This window comes from Microtus oregoni, unplaced genomic scaffold (genome assembly GCF_018167655.1).
Source record: "Microtus oregoni isolate MIOR12 unplaced genomic scaffold, Mior012 000055F_ref0000237, whole genome shotgun sequence".
Taxonomy (NCBI): Eukaryota; Metazoa; Chordata; class Mammalia; order Rodentia; family Cricetidae; genus Microtus; species Microtus oregoni.
The window spans coordinates 5,225,382-5,245,444 of NW_024543831.1; the positions used below are offsets into that span (position 1 = coordinate 5,225,382).

Here is a 20,063-nt window from a genome sequence, read left to right on the forward strand (position 1 = left end):
TCATCAAGAAATAAACAGGAAAGCAAAGTGCAGTGCATACATAGAAAGACATGATATTCCCTCTTTTAAAAGGAGGGCATTCTCGTAAATTTGACATGAGTGAGCCTTAAAGACATTGTGCTAAGTAATAAAGCCAGACACAAATTCACATGAACTTTATTATTTCATTTACATGATATGTCTAAAACAGTAAATTTATAGAAGCAGAAAGTATAGTTGTAGATGCCCAGGGCTGTAGTCCAGGGCAAGTGGTGAGTGGTTATTTAATAAATAGGTTTTGCTATTTCTATTTGGGATGAAGAAAACTGTTCAAAAATGGATTTAATGATGATAGTGTGACATAGGCCTTCATTTAGCACCATTGAATTGTAGGATTAAAAATGTTTTGAATGGTAAATTTTCTGTCACATACCTTTAACTACAATTCTCATTCATTTCTTCATAAGTTAGATTGCATTATCTATGCAGTACATATGAGATTGGAGAGACAGAGGCATAGGGAGAACCAGAGATGTTTTCTGCACCTTAAGACCGTCTAGCAAATGTAGTTCAAGAACATGGCAACCTGACTTTCAATCACGCTGGTAGGTGGATGAACATCCTCACTGTGATATGCAATCGTCATGTCCCAAGCGTCAATAATGCCCACATTTAGGTCCCTGAAAATGTTCCTTAAAATAAGATTCTGAATGTTGCCATGGAAGTCACTGAATATCTCTGCGTTCTCATTTATTTCTCTGACATTCTCAGTCTTAATTATCACCTTGGTCTCCGGGCTTCGTAAGAACAGTCTCTCTAGGGCCTTCCTGATGTTGATGGCCCGACGGATGAAAATGTTGATGGGGAAGGGTCTGAAGTGTTGGCCTAAGGTAATGACAATTGCTGTGCGGCTGTCTCCCGCCACCTGGTCGATTTCCCGTGGGATATAGTTGTCGTCTTTCACAGAGAACAGATTTTTAGTAACAAAGGGATGGCCGTGTTTTTTCCACTGTACCAAAATATGTCGTTTAACATCCAGGAGGACATGAGTTTTAAACATCCCGGTTCCATGGTGATCAAAGAATGTTAGGGCTGATGGGAAACAAATCAACAAATCTCTTAACCAAAAGAAGTAGCATAATTTTGAAATGTGTACAATCTGTAAAACTCTGACCACGGGGACTTCTGAACTAGCAACTGCTACTTTTAACAAGGCAGAGAACTTTTGTCAGATACCTTAAAACATTTACAAAATTTTGAAGTTCGTATCAAAATACATCAATAGAAAAGATGGTGCTAGTATCTGTGATTAAATAGCTAAAATATAACTTTTATTAAAACTTAAAGCCTGGGACTAGAGAGATGGCTCGGCAATGAAGAGTGCTGGCTGTTGTTCCAGAGGATCCAGGTTAGATTCCCAGCACCCACGTGGTCATTCATAACCATCTGGAACTCCAGTTGTGGGGAATCTGACGACCTCTTCTGGCATATAATACACAGGCTATATATATATATATATATATATATATATATATATATATATATATGCAAAACATCCATAGATATAAAGAAAAAGAATTAATAAACCCTTTGTAAAAATGAAACCAACTTAAAGCCAGAAGTTTGCCAAATTGAAAGCAATAATAAAATAAAGATCAGAGGAAAACAAAGAATTCTGATTATGATTATTTTAAAAAAAAACTCCTTAACAGTTGACCAGTTTCAAACTAAAACTAAGACATACTTTTCACAACGTTGCTTAAGTAGTACACCCATTGGCGCAGCGTGGAATCACCCATGAGGTAAATCAGTTTTCTGGTCAAGCAGTTATTTATGTCGTTTATGTTACTGAACTCCTTCTGTTCACAAAATGTCGAGATCCACCTCCCTTTGAAAGTATAGCCACTGGGGAAAGGAGTCTTCATTCCGATTTGACATTTCTTTTTCTTCGTTTCATTCCCTAGCAATAAAAAACAAAAATCCCAGACTCAGTCATTTTTATTACCACAAAATATTTTAGATATTTAAAATACGCCCCTCAACCTCTTTCTCTTCTATCTTTGCTTTATACTCTATGTCTGCCTCTCTTGCGTCCACAAATATTTATTTAATGAGATCATCATCAAGGGATGAATAAAAAGTTCTCACTAGGTACTTGCTCTTAGAGCAGGAATCTGTTTTTCCCGAGTCTTTGCAGTGTTTACTTGGGATCTACCTCGTCCCCAGAGCCTTTCGGAGGTGAGACAACAAACCGAAGTTGGGAAGAAAGTGTAAGTGGGGCTCAATGGTCCAGATGGATATTTTAACAATGACATTGGCCTAGGTGAAACTTCAAGTCTCCTTATTCTCAAGCTGTTCGCTTATGAAAGAGTTTAGACACACTTGGGAAATGAGAGCCCTACACTGTCTGTGTCCAAATTACGTTCTCTGGTTAAAAGTAATAACACTTTAAATATTCCATTGTGTCTAAACTAAATATTCCCACTGAGGTCTGTCTTCTGCAAACAGGGCCATGGTCTCCTTGTTCTTCACTCCACTACAGACATAGCTGAGGCCGTCCTCCTCAACTTATACTAAATGTTCCACCCAGGTAGGTGCACTGCTTAGCTTTGACTGCCAACTTGACACAGAATAAAATCGCCTGAGAAGGGGAGTCTCAACTAAGGAGTCATTGGGATCATCTTGGCCTGTGGGCATGTCTGTCTAGGACTGCCTTGATTATTAGGTGACGTAGGAGGGACCAGCGCGTGGGTGCCACCATTCCCTGGACAGATGGCCCTGGGCTGTAGAAGAAAGCTAGCTGAACAGAAGCCTGTGTCCAAGCAAGCAAGCAGATTTCTCCACAGTTCTTGCTGTGCCTCTTTGGTTGAGAACTGAGTTCTTTAGCCGGGGGGTAATTCTTTGTGAAATATTAAGCAGCTCTGATTCCCGGTTTCTGCTTGAGTTCCTACCCTCGCTCAAAGATGGGCTGGAACTTAGAGGTCTAAGCCAGGTGAACTTCCTCCCCTAAGTTGCTCTTGGTCATAGCATCTGTCACAGCAGTAGGTGTAACTAGAATAGGCAGCTTTATACTCACACCTAAAAAGCACATTTTCATCATCTGCTTCCATCTTTGGGGCAGAGGGATAAGTGAGGGACTTAACGTTTATTCACACTGGATTACATATAGCAGATATGTTAGTGACTCTAATCATCACTAATGAGATGATGATGATAATGCCAACAACCATAGCCTGGCGTTATTTTGTGAGAAACTTGCTGATTTTAGTAGAATCTCAGTCTAGGCAAGAAATGTGATGTGATCTCCTCTGCGGCGACAACTGGAGTTGCCTCAAAAGTCTTAGGACTTTCTTTCATACAAAAATTGGTCAGGGCTAGTGGTGCCCAAGTAGAGACCGTGGTAGTAGATCCGGACCTATGGTTTATTTCCATCTATGCTCTCCCCTGGGTTTAGCACAGTTAATTCTAAACTGCAAGTCCTTCCTTGGTGAACCTTTGCTGAACACATGAAAAGGGGGTAATTGGTCAAAGTCTATCTGTTGACTGGTATGGAAGTCATTAACTTTACTGAAATTCACTTAAATTCCAGGGCAACAGCAACACTTTATAAGTTAACTTTGTACGAGCCACAGAAGTCCACATGTTAGACAGGTGAGCCATAGAAATTGCTAGCTCATAGAATCTTAAGGGGGCATGATTTGACTAAAAGGAAAACTAGAATTCAAGGGAGAAATGGCCTGAAGTTTTCCAGTTCTTTGGAAATATTTTAGCACAGTACCAGAACCCAACTGTTGACTTTGGAGGATAGCCCTCATGGCAAATACATAGAGTCTGGACATTTTGAGTGGGGAAGCTACAGTTTCCTAGATTTATATATCTTATTCATGATGAAAACTGCTATGAAAATATTTTAAGTGGTTGAGGACATTTGATTCTTTTGCAGAAGACATGGGTTCAATTCCAACAACCACAAGACAGCACAAATTCATCTTCCAGTTCCAAAAGATCCAATGTCTTCTTCTGATTTCTTCTGGTATTGAACACACTTGATACACACGCATATATGCAGGGAAAACACACAAAATAGGACTGGAGAAATGGCTCAGTGGTCAAGAGCACTGCCAGCTCTTCCAGAGGACATGGATTCAACTCCTAGCACCCACATGACAGTTTACAACTGTCTGAACACTACTTACACAGACACACATGCAGGTGAGATACCAATGCACATAACACAAAAATAAATCTCAAATAATAAAACACATACAGTAAAACAAATCTATTTAGAAATTTAAAAAGTATTTTTCAAGCATAAAATCCAGGGTAGCTCATTTGTCCCAGAAAATCAGAGCTCAAAGTGTTTAAGGGAGAACAAAGGTTTCACAAAGTAAGGCAGTTGTTTCCGTTAGCAAGTTGTGAATACAGTGTCAAGAGCACACAGGACTTACTGTTGTTTCCCGGCAAGACTGTGATGCTCAAACTCTTCACCATTTCAACCGCCATGTTGACCCTTCAAGAAATGGGAGAATAAGTTAGCCTAACATCTGTCCAGATCTAGAAGAGTCAGTCTTAAAGCATTCTTAATTCTCAATGAGAGGTTGTTGTTGTTATTTTGATACACTTAAGATGTTCTGATGAAATTGATGGACAAATATTTTAGAAAATGGTTTCTTTGCTAATGGTGGGAAAATCTGCAAATTCATGGTGTCACTGAGGTATTTGCAATCAACCAAATTCATCTATGTATCTGTCTGTCTGTCTGTCTCTCTCTCTCTCTCTCTCTCTCTCTCTCTCTCTCTCTCTCTGTGTGTGTGTGTGTGTGTGTGTGTGTGTGTGTAATCAGCCTCTAACTTTAGCCCTCACGCATGACCCACCTGATGTTTCATGAATCCCAAGATAGAAACATGGCTCAACATATTTATAGACCACAACACGTGTCACACTGTCCCAGGGTTAGGCACTCCTGTATGATCATCTAATGCCAGCTATCTTCTTTCCCTTTGCCACCTCTAGTAATCCAGGGCCTCACCAACCTTTTTCTGGAATAGTGTTTCTCCAGCTGAAGGGTCTCACTCTCAGACTTTCTAATTCAGTTGATGAGCTTGTTTCTTTTACTTCTTGGGTGAAGCTGAAGCTTCTGGTCCAAGGACATCACTTTGACAACACTAACCTAGGCTGTTATATCACTGTATTGGTCCTTTGGTTAAGCCCAGCCTATTTCATTACCCAATACAAAACCTCTATAAGACTTTCCCTCAATGGTCTATAGAATAAAGATCAGGCCACATAGAGCCTCCTAAACATATCTAACCTCTCTGGCTTCACTCCCACCTCCTCTTCACCTTCTCAACTCCACTGGGAATCTGCTTTCCATGGTCTGATAGCTCCTTGGGAATAGAAATGAAGTCACTGTGCTTTGCCCCAGTATTTCAGATGTCTCGCCTAGTAAACACCGCCTCCAAGTATCAATTCTAAAACTTCAGCTGGCTGACTGCATCTCATGAATTAAATTCATTTGATAAAGGAAGAATTCTAGCTGGCGGAGGGTGGCACTGTCCAGAGCCAGAGCAGAGGGAAGGCAGGAATTGCAGAAGCTGCGCTGCAGAAACCTCCAAGGAAGACAAAGGGGACTTTGTCCAACACTGAGAGAGGATTGCTCAGATCCTAAGAAAGGGGTTTTGGGGTCAAGTGAGAATAATGCATATTACAATCTAGCATTTATTATCTTTCATCTAACCCAAGTAAGGTCAAATATAATAAGGAAAAGTAAGAGAACAAGACCTGGACACTTTGTTAATTTGGTTTCGAAGGCCAAATTTGATCGAGTCTTAAAATTAGTGTTAACATATATGATGTTTGTATAAATGTATTCATTTCAATGTCTTTTTAAATAATTATCTGTACAAGCATTACATTTTAGAAAAAAATGCCTCTAATGTTGCATACAGGTTTGCAGCCACTTGGGAACTTTGGATATTCTGAGACATAAGCAGGAGGCTGTGCCAGGATGGGTCTTCCTATCCAGGCCTAATGAAGTCTGCCTTAAGAGAAGTGGAGATGAAGCCAGTGAGACAGACAGGAATTATATACAAATGACTTGACTCTGAGAATAAGAGATGGTTCTGAGACAGTCAAAACAAAAAAAGACCTAGTCCTATGTTTTTTCCTTTTTCATTTTCTGTTTGTAATTTTAATTTTTATTTATTTTAAAGTGTGTGGCTGTTTTGCCTACATGTATATCTGTGTCCATGGAGGCCAAAAGATAACATTGGATCCCTGGATCTGGAGTTCTAGATGGTGGTGAGCCACCATGTGGGTGCTGAGATGTGAACCCAGATCCTCTGAAGAGCATGAAGCGCTCTTAACCACTAAGCCATCTCTCCAGTCCCATCTCTTTTTTTTTTTCAAATTAAAAAAAAAAATGTTTGAGAGCATTTAATCCCAGAACTCAGGAGGGAGAGGCAGGCAGATCTCTGTAGGTTCAAGGCCAGCCTGGTCTATAGAGTGAATTCCAGGACAGGCTCCAAAGCTACAGAGAAACCCTATCTCAAAAAAACAAAACAAACATATAAATGAACAAAAACTTAAAAAGGCCCTGTCATTCAGAAGATAAAAGTGTGGGTTCCCCATGCATTTGAGGAGAAAGCAAGTGAAGGTGAGGGAAGGGAGAAAAGGAGTCTTGGAAAGAGAAAGAGTTCATTTTCACATGTGAACGTGAATTTCCAGAGCTCTAGCCTGTCCAGTTCACTCTGCTGGAGACATATGAAAACCAGGCCTTCCGACAGCAGTAGTTCCCAGAATGTGGACCTGCAGGTTCTGAAAATGAGTCACCAGCTCAGCCTGGGAACTATTCGGACCTGGCTTAAGGGACAAACATTCACTTTCCTGAGGAGGGGGTGGAGATCTATTCTGTCATTTTCAGGTTGCATATGACTTGTTCTTTTATTCAGTCAGCACAGTCACTGAGACCCTCTTAATGTCACTGAACTAGGCCTATGGCTCACAGATGACTTCTGAGGCTTTGCCTGCCGTGTCGACAGTTCCTGAAGCCCTCAGCATGCTCTTGCCCCGGACCGCCTCCCCCCTTGGCAATCATATTTTCCCCATGCCCACATGACTCAACCCTTTACTTCCTTTGGGTTGCTGCTCTAGACAGGCCTTATTTTATTACTTATTAGTAAAATTTTTGTTTGGAAAAGACCAACCTCTTTGACCAAAATAATTAGATAAAGGGATTTGATTTTTTTAGACCTTGATGAGAAAAACAAGTTGAAGGTGAAGCAGAGGTTTCAAGAAGAGGTTGAAGAGGAAACATAATCACAGAGAGAAAGTGAGAAGGGGGTAGTGTCTGGCCCGATTAATATTTAAAATAATGTCAGTGCTACCTTTGGGCGTCCTGCTACAGATTCACTTATTTGTTCCTGTCTTGCGAGAATGACCATTCCCTAGAACTCGGCGTGGGACATAGACAGTGCTACTTATGGAGTGGCTGAACAAATGATGCTCGGGCATGGCAAGCATATGCTCACAATTCTTGCTTCTCAGAAGGTGAATGGTATAATGCTATGCTATGTTGGGAAAGAAGAGCATGCAACGGGAACACAGGCCTAGTCCTTCTCCCTGTGACACGGAGCACTTCCCGGAGACAGCAGCAGCTGACCCAAGGCTTGGAAATGCAATGGTGAAATAAATGTTCGCGTTGGTTGGCAGAGAGGAAACCAGCACGGATGCGAAAGAAGTAGCCTGGGAACAGCTTAGAGTCTGAGCTCATCTTCAGAGCTGTGCAGCCTCGCAGTGGTCTTAGGCAAAGAAGAGTTCATCGATATTAGTATATTATATATTATATTATATATTATTAACATAATAATATATGTAATACATACATATATATGTGCGTTTTAGAAACACGAGTGAGAACCCAGAGAGCAGCCCCTGAGATCACTGACACAGTCTGACTGAAATCTGAGGAGAGCTCATCCGAGAGAGAGGCAACAGGGACAGACAGACATGAGTAGGCTTCAGGACACAGTTCAGGGGTACAATTTATAGGCTCTGATGGTTGGTTGGATTAAAGGGCAGAGTAAACCGAGCAATGATCCTACTCATTTAATTAATAGTACGTGGGACAATATTTTGTGAATACATTATAGACAACACTGGTGCATCAGAAAGAATTACTGAATTTTGAATTATCATGCACGGTGGAAAACAAGATGGACACACTGTGGAAGGCACATTATGGCTGTATTCCTTTCAGCCAAGGGTACCAGAGGTAACCCAGAGTGGCAGCTGAGCTACCTCTGGAGGATGGACCTAACTGTAACTTACACAACACAGACATGACAATTTGATTAGTCAAAGTTAATGTACTCAATGGTTTGGTCATATTCAAAGTCTACCTTTTGGTAGCCCTTAATGAATTTGAAGCCCTGTTTACCTCCGGAAAAGGAACTGCTCCTGAAGGCTGAGGTAGGAGACATTATTATTATTGGTTTTCATATGGGTCAGGGCCTCACAGGGAATATGTGGAGGCTTCAAGCAGTAGAAGGCTTCATGATCCCGTGCATCCAGGTACTGACACTGCTCAGCATTTGTGTTTAAGGTCAGGCCGCATTTAGTGAAGACAGGGGCAGTGCCATTAAGAAACTGGCCAGTGAAGATTATCCTATCATAGCCTTGGTTCCGTGCCCTCCAGAGAGCTGACACCCCTTCACTGGGATGCATGAGAAGAATAGACAGGGAGACGGGGCCCTCCCAGAACAGAGTGAAGCTGACCAGGTAGGTGCCATTGTTGAAGTCTGTCACCTTTCCAGACGCTCCTGCCTTCAGGGCTGGGGAGAATATCCTGGCCCTCAGGAAGTCCCCACCATATTCCTTCCTGCGACCAGAGTAGTCCTTGGCTACCAGTAGGACATCCAGTTGGTCGCCTACAGAGTATGTGTCTCGGGGGTTGAAGATGGTGACGGTGCTCTCTTTGGCGCTGGTGGTGGTGCTGAGGTTGGTGAAGGGTCTAGGTGGGATCTGTTGGTTTAACTTCTCCAGGATCTCCAGGACCATCAGCTCTGCCTCTGCTGATGAGGTTGACGCGTTCTGAAGCCCTTCCGGGGGGAAGAACCCCTTGAAGATGTGCCATCGTCTCAGAGTGATGGGGTTGTTAAAGTGAAACAAAAACTGAAGTATTGAAAAGGACACATTTACTAACCGCAGTTAAGAAAGGGTGCTTTCGATATAAATTAGTATGACCCGTTTTATGCCTTTCAGTATGATGAGATTACCAACTCGAAATCAATTCTAATTCACTTTCAGTTAGGGAACGAGGGGAATTGATTTCCACATAGTGTGTCTACTGCTGCTGGCAGAGGCTTTCCTTCGGAATCATTCATTGGCTTAAAACTAAGTAGGTATAATAAATATGGGTTTCACTGTTGGACCTAGGATTTTTCACCTTGCCATCCTTTCATCTATCTCTTCCTTATGAAAATCATCTCACCGTATTATACAAAGTCTGGAAAACAAAGCAAATATTTAAAATGATATTCTCGCTTCAATTTTATTTTACAGTAGTGCATCTCTTACCACTCGTTCGCATTTTTACCAAGTTGCAATTTTACCAAATATAGTTCTAGCAGCCTTTGCAATTATACTATATACTATAACTTTTAAAGCTTGCTAAATAATTTTTGTGATCTTTATTTTTATTGAGTTTGTTGTACCCCATCAAGAAAGCACCTTGGGGCATGGGCCCTATGACATTAAACAGTCGGAATATATTGACTTATTATGACTTTATACAACACTTGGACATTCTCCAGTTTTTCATATACAGCATTACATCCTTTATGGTGTGTTCCTGGGAATGAGACTGTACAATCACATCACTGAAGTTAAGTACCAACCAGTCAAAGAAGGTGACATTTTGACTGCCAAATATGTTCCTTCTTGTTACTGAGGCAGGGTTTCTCTGTGTAGCCCTGGCTGTCCTGGTACTCACTTTGTAGACTAGACTGGCCTCTAATGCACAGAGATCTACTTGCCTTTCTCCAGGATAAAGGTGTGAGTCACCATGCCCAGTTGTCAAGTATGTCCTATGGTAATTTTAAATTGTCACCAGTAACATATAAGGCTAACTTTCATGCTCTACCTGTCTCACTGGTCGTCATAGCAAACAATTAGAAGGGTTATAGTGCATGACCCTTTCTAGAAGGTCAAGAGAAAGATTTAGTTGAGTGAAACATTTACTTACCAGTCAATAAATGCTGCTGTAAGCATCTGAATGATGAATTAATGGAAAGAAAACACGACTCCAAGTTCTGATCCCTTCAGGTCTTGGGAGACTCCCCTGCTTACAGAGGGTCTTGTGACAGTATGTTAAAATGGCACAGAGGGGCCAGGGTCAGAAAGCTACTGTTTTTGTCCACTGGATCATTTGAGTTCTGCTTTTTAGTAGTCTCAACGTGTTAGTTAATCTGTTTTCAAATAGTTCTGGTACAAAGTAATTGTGTAAAAGATAATTGTATGGCATCACGTATATCACTGAATTAGACAGCTGCCCAGTTGAAAGAACCAGGCAGCCTCCATCTTTGATGATTTTGGATGGCTGCGTGCTCAGCCAGCAAAGGGGCTTATCCTCACATGTCTCAGAAGACTAAACCTCCCTCCCCAAATCCATCAGTTTAAATATTTTTGGTTAATTGTGGAGTGTTGTCAACACAACTACTTGAAGATTTAACAAATGAAGTAAGTTGGAATTTTGCTACTGTACAAAATGATACTTCTAACTAATATCAGCATGTTTCAAATTCATTTTTATTTAAATGCTGTTTTACTGATCTATTTTCTCTTTTAAATTGTCTATTTTCTTCATCTAATTTTTTCATTTAAATTTTAATTTTTTATTTCTTGGTTGATATAAGATTGTCATATGATAGCCATTTTAACATGCAGTCCCTTCAGGTTTTGGGTTTGGGTGGGTTTGTCATTTTAAAGATAGTATAATCGTGTGTATGAGAAGTGATTGAGGCACAGGGCATGTGGTGGTCAGAAGACAACCCCGTGGGGTTCGTTCCCTCATTCCTCTTTCAAGCATATTTCAGGGATTGAACTCAGGTGGTCCAGTTTGTGGGTCCTTTTCCCACTCTCTTGCCAATGGCAGTCTCTCAGTCTCTCAGTTTTATAGAAAATATTGTTCTTGTCTAAAGTTGCTTGACATTTTTAGAAAAATGTAATATTCATATTTGAAGCCTTGAACAATTCTTTTGTGATTTGTTTCTAACCTTTGACGGTTCCTTCATAGTTTCATTTTCTAAATACTAAATTCTATTTTAAAATACATTATTCTTTTGGTCATTTAGATTTGCTCATGGGTATCTTGGAACTAACAAGATGGCTCAGCAGATGAAGGCATTTGCTCCCAAGCCTGACAGCTGGGTTCAATCCCCACAACCTAATGTGGAGGGGAGAACTGCCTCCCACAAGCTGGTCTCTGACCTCCACATGCGTGCTGTGGCATGCACAAATGCACTAAATTTTAAAAGGCAAAAAGCAATTTTTAAAATGTTTACCAAAATAGGTTTACTAAACTGGCTGTTATAATAAAAATAATGTACTATTTCAATTGATCTAGATAGTAATGCAACTAATTATTGCCAATACATTACAAAAGGAATATACCAACACGTTGTTTACAACAATTTCACAGCAAACCAAATGCATAGAAAATAACTAACACGTGAACTTACCTTATCGGACACAAGTTAGCAAATATACAAAGACCCATGGGTGCAGAAAAGAGATTGAAACAAACCTGCCTGCGACAGTAAGAATGGTTTCATAGAGAAAGAAAGATGAGGATTGATTGCTTTAAGTTTACTAAGATAGCAAAAACACTTCAAAAATAATTGTTTTTAATTGACGAAAGGCATGTGTATGTTGATAATGTATAAGGTGATGCTTTGACATATGTGTATGTTGAGAGATAGTAAATCAGGCTAACCATCCATCACCTTACATTTATCTTTCGTGTGAGAACATTTAAAATCCTTCTTAACAATTTCAGTTACACAATGTGGCATTGTTATCAGTCACCTGCTAGACAACCGACTCTGTGGAATGTATTTGTGGTGCCCTCTGGCCACCATCTCCTCACACACATTCCCATGCTGGCTGTAGTCCCCGCTCACCGCCATTCCGCTTTCTACATCTAAGTTCAGGGTTTCGCTTACAAGTGAGATACGGCAGCACTTGTCTTTCTGGATCTGGCTTGTTATACTTAGCATGTCTTTTATTTTTAACGGTGTGTGTGTGTGTGTGTGTGTGTGTGTGTGTGTGTGTGTGTGAAATATATAGCATATATTTTTTGTTCATTCATTCCTTAAGGGATATGTAGGCTGATGGATGTTTAGGCTGACCTTGGCTGCTATGAAATTACCTAATGTAAAATTGCTGAATCACATAGTAATTCTATTTTTAATTTTGAAAGGTGTGTTTTATTTCTAAGTATGTGTATGTACACATGATTACAGGTGCCTCTTAATGCCAAAAGTGTTGAATCCCTTGGAGCTTGAGTTAACTGATTGCGTTGCCTACTGTAAGTGATGGGAGCCTAGTTCAGGTCCTCTGCACGAGCAGCAAATACCCTTAACCATCGTGCCGCCTCTCTACTTCCCTATTTTAAGTTTTTAAAGAATCTTCATACTGTCTCCCATAATGCATGAGCTAACTTATGTTCTCACTAACAGTACACAAGGCCTTTTGTGCCTCATCCTCGCCATCCCCTACCTTTAGACTTTGTATAATAGCCAGTTTAAGAGACACAAGGCTATATCTCATAGTTTTAATTGATGTCTCTCTGATGATTACTTGTGTTGAGGGTTTATATTTTTTTCCTTTGAAAGATAACTATTTCAGTCATCTTCATTTTCTATAGCATGACTTATTTTGTTGCCTTTGAGTTTTGAGTTCCTCACAGATATAATTATTAACCCTTTTATCCAATGTACATCTTACAAATATTTTCTCTACTTTGTACACTACTCTGTATTCTGAGGATTGTTTCCATGGCTGCATAGATTTAGGCTTCAATCCCATTTGTCTTAGCTTTGCTCTGATTTCATATATCCCTTTGGAGTTCTATATAAAAATATTTGCCAATAACAATATCAAGAAACTACCCCTGCTTGCTTCTAGTGTTCTATAGCTTCAAATCTTGCCTTTAAGTCTTCGCTTCACTGTGCATGAATCTTGCGCATGATGCTAAGAGGGGAACTTACATTCTTATGCAAGGACTTCCAGGTTCCCCAGCACAATTTATTAGGCTGTACTTCTTCCACTGCGTGTTCTTGGCATTTTGATACAAGAACAATTGACAATAATTGCATGAATTTGTTCCTGGCTCCCTATTCTATTTTGATGACGATATTTTGATGTACAATTTGAGAATAGATGGTTAAATGTTTCCAATTTTGTTATTTTGGATGGTTGCGAGATTTTAATGATACTTCCAAATTTTTATAGATTTTCATATGTCTCTTAAAGTATCTTTGGAATTCTGATAGATACTGCATTGGGTTTCAGGTCACACGGAAACTTCAGCATCCATTCTGACCTATGAGTGACTCTATCTTCCTACTCCCTTCAGTTTCCTCCGTTTCTTTCATTAATGTTTTAGAATTCTTGGTGTACTGGTCTTTTATCTGTGTAGATTAATATATCCCTAAATATGTTATTGTTTCGATACTTTTACTCCTGAGATTATTGTTCTGATTTCTTTACTGAAGAGTTTGTGGTCATACATAGCAACGTTGCTGGTTCTTGAATGTTGATGTGTACCTTTCGTTTCAAAGATCCGAAATTGTTTCATGCTCCTCAATACATCTGACTTAATAAGACCAGTCACTATGTAATCCTCCTCCTCTCTTTTATTTTCTTACCCTGTTTTATATTAGTTAATCAGTTTTGAAAAACTTTGTTCCTAATCTTCATTACTAAAGGTTCGGATATTCTCCAGGTAGATAGTTAGTAGCCACGGCTGTAGATCCTTCAGTGCCTAAATGTCTTTGTGTCTTCCCCTTTTAGATCTATAGCAATGTTCCAATTGGAAATCCACTTCTATTCTCTACCCTAACTGTACATTTAAAGTACATACAACTGTACATTTTCTTTTCTACTTATACTTCCTTCTAGTGTATCACTTCCTTGGTATTTAAATCTCTCCAAGTATCTCTATTACATTTGTTTATTTGGGAGGAGGGCATGTACCACAGCATATACTCGGAGGTCAGAAGACAACTTTCGGGAATCCATTCTCTCCTCCCTCCATATGGGTTTTAGGGATGGAGCTCACATCATCAGAATTGGCAACAAGCCCCTTTACACTGCCTGAACCATCCCACTGGCCTCAAGTATCGCCAGGACGTGAACACCTTCTTCTCCTTTAAGTCGAGCGTCTTGAGAGTTCTCTCCCTTGCCCGGTGGTGGCTTCTCTGTCACCACCCATTATCTGACTTTGTGCTCACTTTTTATCTCATTCTTAACAACACTTCATTGTCACTCTACAGCTTCCCGATGTCCCCAAACTGTCATTAGAGTCTAATCCTTAATAAATCCTTAATAAATCATTTTTTTTAAAAAATCATGCATTTCTCAACTGCAGACTTGTATATTCAATTGTGTATCAAAGAAACATCTCTACTTAGGTGACTTTAAAAGGCCCTAAGGGTAAACATTTATATCTAAATTTATCCTTTGTCCTCCAATATTATTCCTCCGACTTTACCACAATAAATGATATCACCATCCATGAAGCTCTACAAACCTCATATGCAGTGCCTGATTAGCCCCAAATCTTCACTTCCCATAGTCAATAAAATTTTCTATCATTTCATTAATTGCTCAATGAGCTGGCCCTTTTTGAAGCTACAGCCCCATTAAAAGATAATGAATACCTATGCCTTCAAAGCTGTTCTTTCTTTCCTTTATTCCCCCAACCAAACCATATCAGGAAAAGACAGTGCACTAGCTAAAGTCACCAAGTTACTCTTGACTCGTGTGTGTGTGCACATGTGTGTGTGTGTGTGTGTGTGTAAATATTCTGCATATGTTCATGTATGCCTACATATGTAGAAGCAGGTACACGTGAAGGGCAGAAGGCAATGCCAACGATCTTCCTCAATTGCTCTTCACCTTATTCTTTGAAACAGTCTTTCTATCTGCCTGACACACCGAAACTGGTTGGCCAGAGAGCCTTAGGCATCCTCCCGTCTTCTCCAGCTCTGGGGTTACAAGAGCATGTTGCCACACTCTGCTTCTTTTTTTATTATTATTAATGCATTTTGAGGAACCAAACCCAGGTCCTCACGTTTGTGTGACAAGCACTTTACTAACCACATCATCTCCCTCACTCTCTGACCTTCAAGGGAGCCTTAAACTAAGCGTGGCCACACATGCTCATCCCCTCCCTTTTCTTTCTGCACACGTGATATCTGACTTTACACTGAATATGCTCAGAAATATGCCAGCCTCGCCTGTGCTTTCCTACAGGAATGTGTATAGGGCTCCCATATAAAATCTTTATGCTTTTTTTGAGAGAGAGCAATTGCTTTGCAAAAAGCCCAGTGCTGTCCTTGTCTGCTGCAAATGAATCTTTATTTACTCTCTTATTTCTTTATGGCTTTGTACTCACCAACATGCAAATCCACTGCCTTTGACTACAAAATTAATGACCCAGATAGGATCATTTGCTCGAAGGCCCTTGGACTTTTGCTGCTGGGTTCCTGTTAGGAGGGGCTGTGACAATGACACTCTATTTTAGGTATGCTTTTCTCCTTGCTGGAAACAGATGCTGAACCTATAAGGGAAAGCCCTGTCTTTGAGACTAATTCACTAGCTTTACAATTGCTAGGATTCTGGAAAATCCTTTAGCCACTCTGAAACTTGCTCAAGAGTTTCTTTGAACCACCAAGTAGTGTTGGAACCAGTAATCTGTCAGTGGAGCCATGATAACTGGAGAAGGACTAGGTGGGTAAAAATGTGTGCAAAGGTTATTAGCAGGTCTAGAAAATCGCAACACCATGTAGGGAACTGGGAGGACCGTGAGAAAACTCTGTCTCAATAACGGTCTGCTCGGAGACACCTGGCACAGGAAGCATCAGAGCAGATCTGGGAAATCAGAAAGAATCTGTCTTGGTTGCTGACCATTGAAGTTTCAGGGTGACAGAAAGACATTTCCATCCTTAAGACCTGACCAAGGTAAAGGGACACCAAGGAGATTATGGTGATTTTTGTGTATTTTTCAAGTTTGTTTTTTTTTTTAATTATGCCAGAGGCAGTGGCATCATTTTACAGTTTAAATATTCTGAAATCCTCTAGCAATGGATCAAATCTAAACTTGATACCAAGAAAAGAGCTGTAAAACTTATATTTAGACAAGCAAATTTTCAGCCCGAATATGGGAGGACTCCCTCTTGAGAAGCCCATGCCCACACTGGGCTGTATGCTATTCCCCTCTTTCTAGTCATTCCTGGGCTGAAACACTTCATACTGGCTCATCTCAAAACTCATTTCTGCTGTAAAGTCGAGAATTCTGACTTTCTCTGAATAGAGGTCTCTGAAAAAAAAAAAAAAGCAACCCAATCTGTAGGAGGCAACAAGTTGGGGCTGTGGCTCATGCTCCCAGCATCTTTCCGAGTGACCCACACAAGCTCGAACTCTAAAGCATGCTAGTGAGGTCCTTCGACTCCCTCTATGCTCTGCTCTGCATCGCACTTTGGGTTTGCATCTTATCTTGCTTCTTTTACTTCTGTTTTCTGAAGCTAGGACTCCCTTGAGAGCTATCTCCAAGAACCCGTGGGGGGGGGGGATCCAGAATGAGTAAAGTCCTGATGGAATGGGCATTTTGACATGGGCTTAGCCTGGCCTGCAGAGGACTCTAGAACTAATTGGCCTATGGTAATTGGTAAAGTCATCACCTGTATGGACCAAGCTCAGGAGGGATGACAAAGGTTTCCTTGGGAGTCTGAGTGTTTATGAATGACTGAGGAGTGTGTACAAAAACTAACAACCACAGCTTCCTCTGCCTGGATGCTTGCAGAACTGACCCACAGAGACCGCCTACAAAGACGAGCTACCCCTCCTCCATGCTTTACCTACTAAACATGCTGAGGTTCCAGGCTGCGCTGTGGTGGTAGGAATAGCAGTAAGAGTACTGGTAATGCAAGCAGTTAGAGAGGCCCACTGGATCCCATCTTCTTTGTATGGTGTCTGTATGTCTGTCCTTTCTTCATTCCCACACCGCCCCTAGCCAACATCCCAGGACCCATGGCACATGGAATGTGGCAAGAACTGATCCCTAACATTCTAAGCAGCTCTCTTGCATGCATGATTGATTGCTCCCCAAGAATTTGTCAAGGTGTTTAGCTCTGGGGTGATACCCAGGTGAGCAAACCTAACCAGGCAGCACGGTCTGGAATTAAAACACTTTAGGAAGGGCTACTTTGTGTTTGACTTTCTCCAGCCTCTCTCTTGACCTTCAACACTTTTTCTTGCTTCTCGAGTTTTGTCCTCTTCCTGGATACCAGGTTTTCACCCCCACTTTTGCTTGCCTTGTGGGCCCAAGTGAAGGGTCAATTCCCTTTCCTAAAGGCGGTTGGTTTCTAAGGCCTGTTTCAAGTGAACTTAAATCCCTAGCAAATAATTCATCGAAATCTGTTCTCAAGAGAACAGAACTTCCTCCAAACCACTATTGTATTTTACCAACCCTTAGATATTTAAGACACAATACTCATGCCTTCTGTGTTTCAGCTTCCTGTGTTTTCATCAGAATATAAGGTTAAATTTTATTAAAACCGTTTCCTCAGTTCTGTAACAAAAAAAAAGTTTAGAAAGATCAAAAAGGGACCACAGAATTTTAAAAAAAGATATATAAAAAGTTATAGGTATGAAATATATTTTCCTGTATAATTGCATTTAGATTAAAGAGTTTGAGGTAGCAAACTAGTTTTGTTCTAGAATAAAGGATTGCTCCAAAAGGAAACAGAAGGAATTAAGAACAAAACCAGAAATCTCAAGCATACTGCAGAAGGTCCCAAAAAGTTGCCAAAAAAGATACATGAGAGCTAAGATTTAAAACATACTTGTGTGCATAATTAAGTTGCTATAAATAAATGTTATTTTAAAAAGCTGCCAAGTTGGGTTTTACCAATACTTAATACATATCATCAGTCGGACCACCCTGACATTGAGAAAAAGATACAAAAGCAAACACATACATTCAGGTAGTTGACTTTTCATTTTGGCTTTTGCCATTTTCAACGTAGAGATTAAAATAAAGACAGTCCAAACAGCCCACAGCAAGTGATTACAGGCAAGAGAAGAACGCCAGCCGACAAGCTTGGCCCTGGGGAGGAGCACACTTCTCTAGGCTGGTAAGAACTAGGCAGGGAAATGAGAGATGTAGAAAATAACCACCCTCAGTGAAGTAGGAGGGTGGGGCTTGATTCTAGCATATTCTGAAGAGCAGCTGAGACATCCAGCCTGATGAACTGACAACTAACAAATTCTTGGATCTTCCATTGGTAAGCAGCCATTGTTGGACTAGCTGGGCCACAGCCTAATAAGTAAGTCTATAAGCCATTCTAACAAATCCCATAGATAGACAGACAGACAGATTCTATAAGTTCTGTTTCTCTAGAGAAACCTGACTAATGCTTCAAGGGACCATTTTGTTCTTTTGTTTTGACATAAGGTTTTGCTATGTACCCCAATCTGATACCAAATTTACTATGTAGCTGTGTGGTTTGAAAGAATATGGTCTAAAGGGAGTGGCACAATTATGAGGTGTGACTTTGTTGTAGTAGGTATGGTCTTATTAGAGGAAGTGTGTCACTGTGGGGCAGTTCTCCTATGCTCAAGCTACTCCGAATGTCCCAGTTTACTTCCTGTTGCCTTCTGATCAAGCTGTTTCCAGCACTGTGTCTGCCTGTACACTGCCATGCTCCCTACCATGATGATAATGGACTGAACTGCGAGCTACTACCTCAACAAACTGTTTTCCTTTATAAGAGTTTCCATGGTTGTGGTGTCTCTTCACAGCAATATAAACCCTAAGACAAACGTTGGTGTCAGGAACTGGAGTACTGATGTGATAGGTCTGACCATGTTTTTGTTTGGAGGAATTGGGACTTTGGGACTTTGGGTTAGGAAAACAATGGAATGCTTTAAGCACTGCTTAAATGGCCTACTAGTAGGAGCTAGCACGACGGTGGTGCTAAGTTATTTGAACGGTCAGGGACTGGCTCAAGAGCTTTTATCAGAGAAGAATTTTAGTATGTTGCCTAGAGATCATTTTGTGAAGACTGTTTTCTGCCTTTGTCTGAAGAGTCCCTCGTTGTAGGAAGTGTGTCACTGTGGGGGCAGGCTTTAAGTTAGTCTATACTCAAGCTACTTCCAGTGTTACAGTTCAGTTCCTGTTGTCTTCTGATCAAGATATTTCCAGCACCATGTCTACCTGCAAACCATCATGCTCTCCACCATGGTGATGATGGTAAACCTCCACCTCAATTAATTGTTTATCAGAGTTGCCATGGCAATGGTGTCTCGTCACAAAAATAGAAACCGTAACTAAGACAGTAGCCAAGGCTGGTCTCAGATTTATTATGTAGCTCAGACTAGTCTCAAGGGCATGATCTTGCCTTGGCCTCCTGAGTGTTAGAATCACAAGTTTGTTCCACATCACTCAGTAGGAGGAGGCACCATTAGAACTCCTCTGCTTACAGAGGAGAAAAAGTCCTCCCTAAAAAAATAAAAAATAAAAGGGGCTGTGTGAGACTGAGTTCAATTCCCAAAAGCGACATGGTGGCTCACAACCATCTATAATGAGATTTGGTGTCCTCTTCTGGCCTGCAGGCGTACATGCAGGCAGAACACTATATACATAATAAGTGGATAAATCTTTCTTTAAAAAAAAAAAAGACTGTATGTACCTGCAGAGTTGTTTATTTCCATGTCAGCTAGAACACCTTGTCGATGCTCATGAGGAACCAACCAGGGTCACCAAGTCAATCTGACTCTTTCTTAAAGGCAATGTGGAG

At 40.6% G+C, this 20,063-nt stretch overlaps 2 protein-coding genes across 2 annotated transcripts in view; one reads left to right on the forward strand and one right to left on the reverse strand.

Moving 5' to 3' along the window:
* LOC121438319 (NXPE family member 4-like) overlaps positions 1-20,063 on the forward strand; it is a 246,656-nt gene that overhangs the window by 157,170 nt on the left and 69,423 nt on the right. The gene's annotated exons all lie outside the window — the stretch shown is intronic.
* The window catches only part of LOC121438320 (NXPE family member 2-like), a 39,880-nt gene continuing 20,036 nt past the window's right edge, over positions 220-20,063 (reverse strand). Inside the window, exons 3-6 of the mRNA XM_041638610.1 lie at positions 8,417-9,150; positions 4,428-4,489; positions 1,724-1,939; positions 220-1,071 (exon numbers count right to left, since the gene is read on the reverse strand). Of these exons, the coding sequence (XP_041494544.1) occupies positions 536-1,071; positions 1,724-1,939; positions 4,428-4,489; positions 8,417-9,150 (1,548 nt within the window). The 3' untranslated portion in view covers positions 220-535. The remainder of the gene's footprint in view (positions 1,072-1,723; positions 1,940-4,427; positions 4,490-8,416; positions 9,151-20,063) is intronic.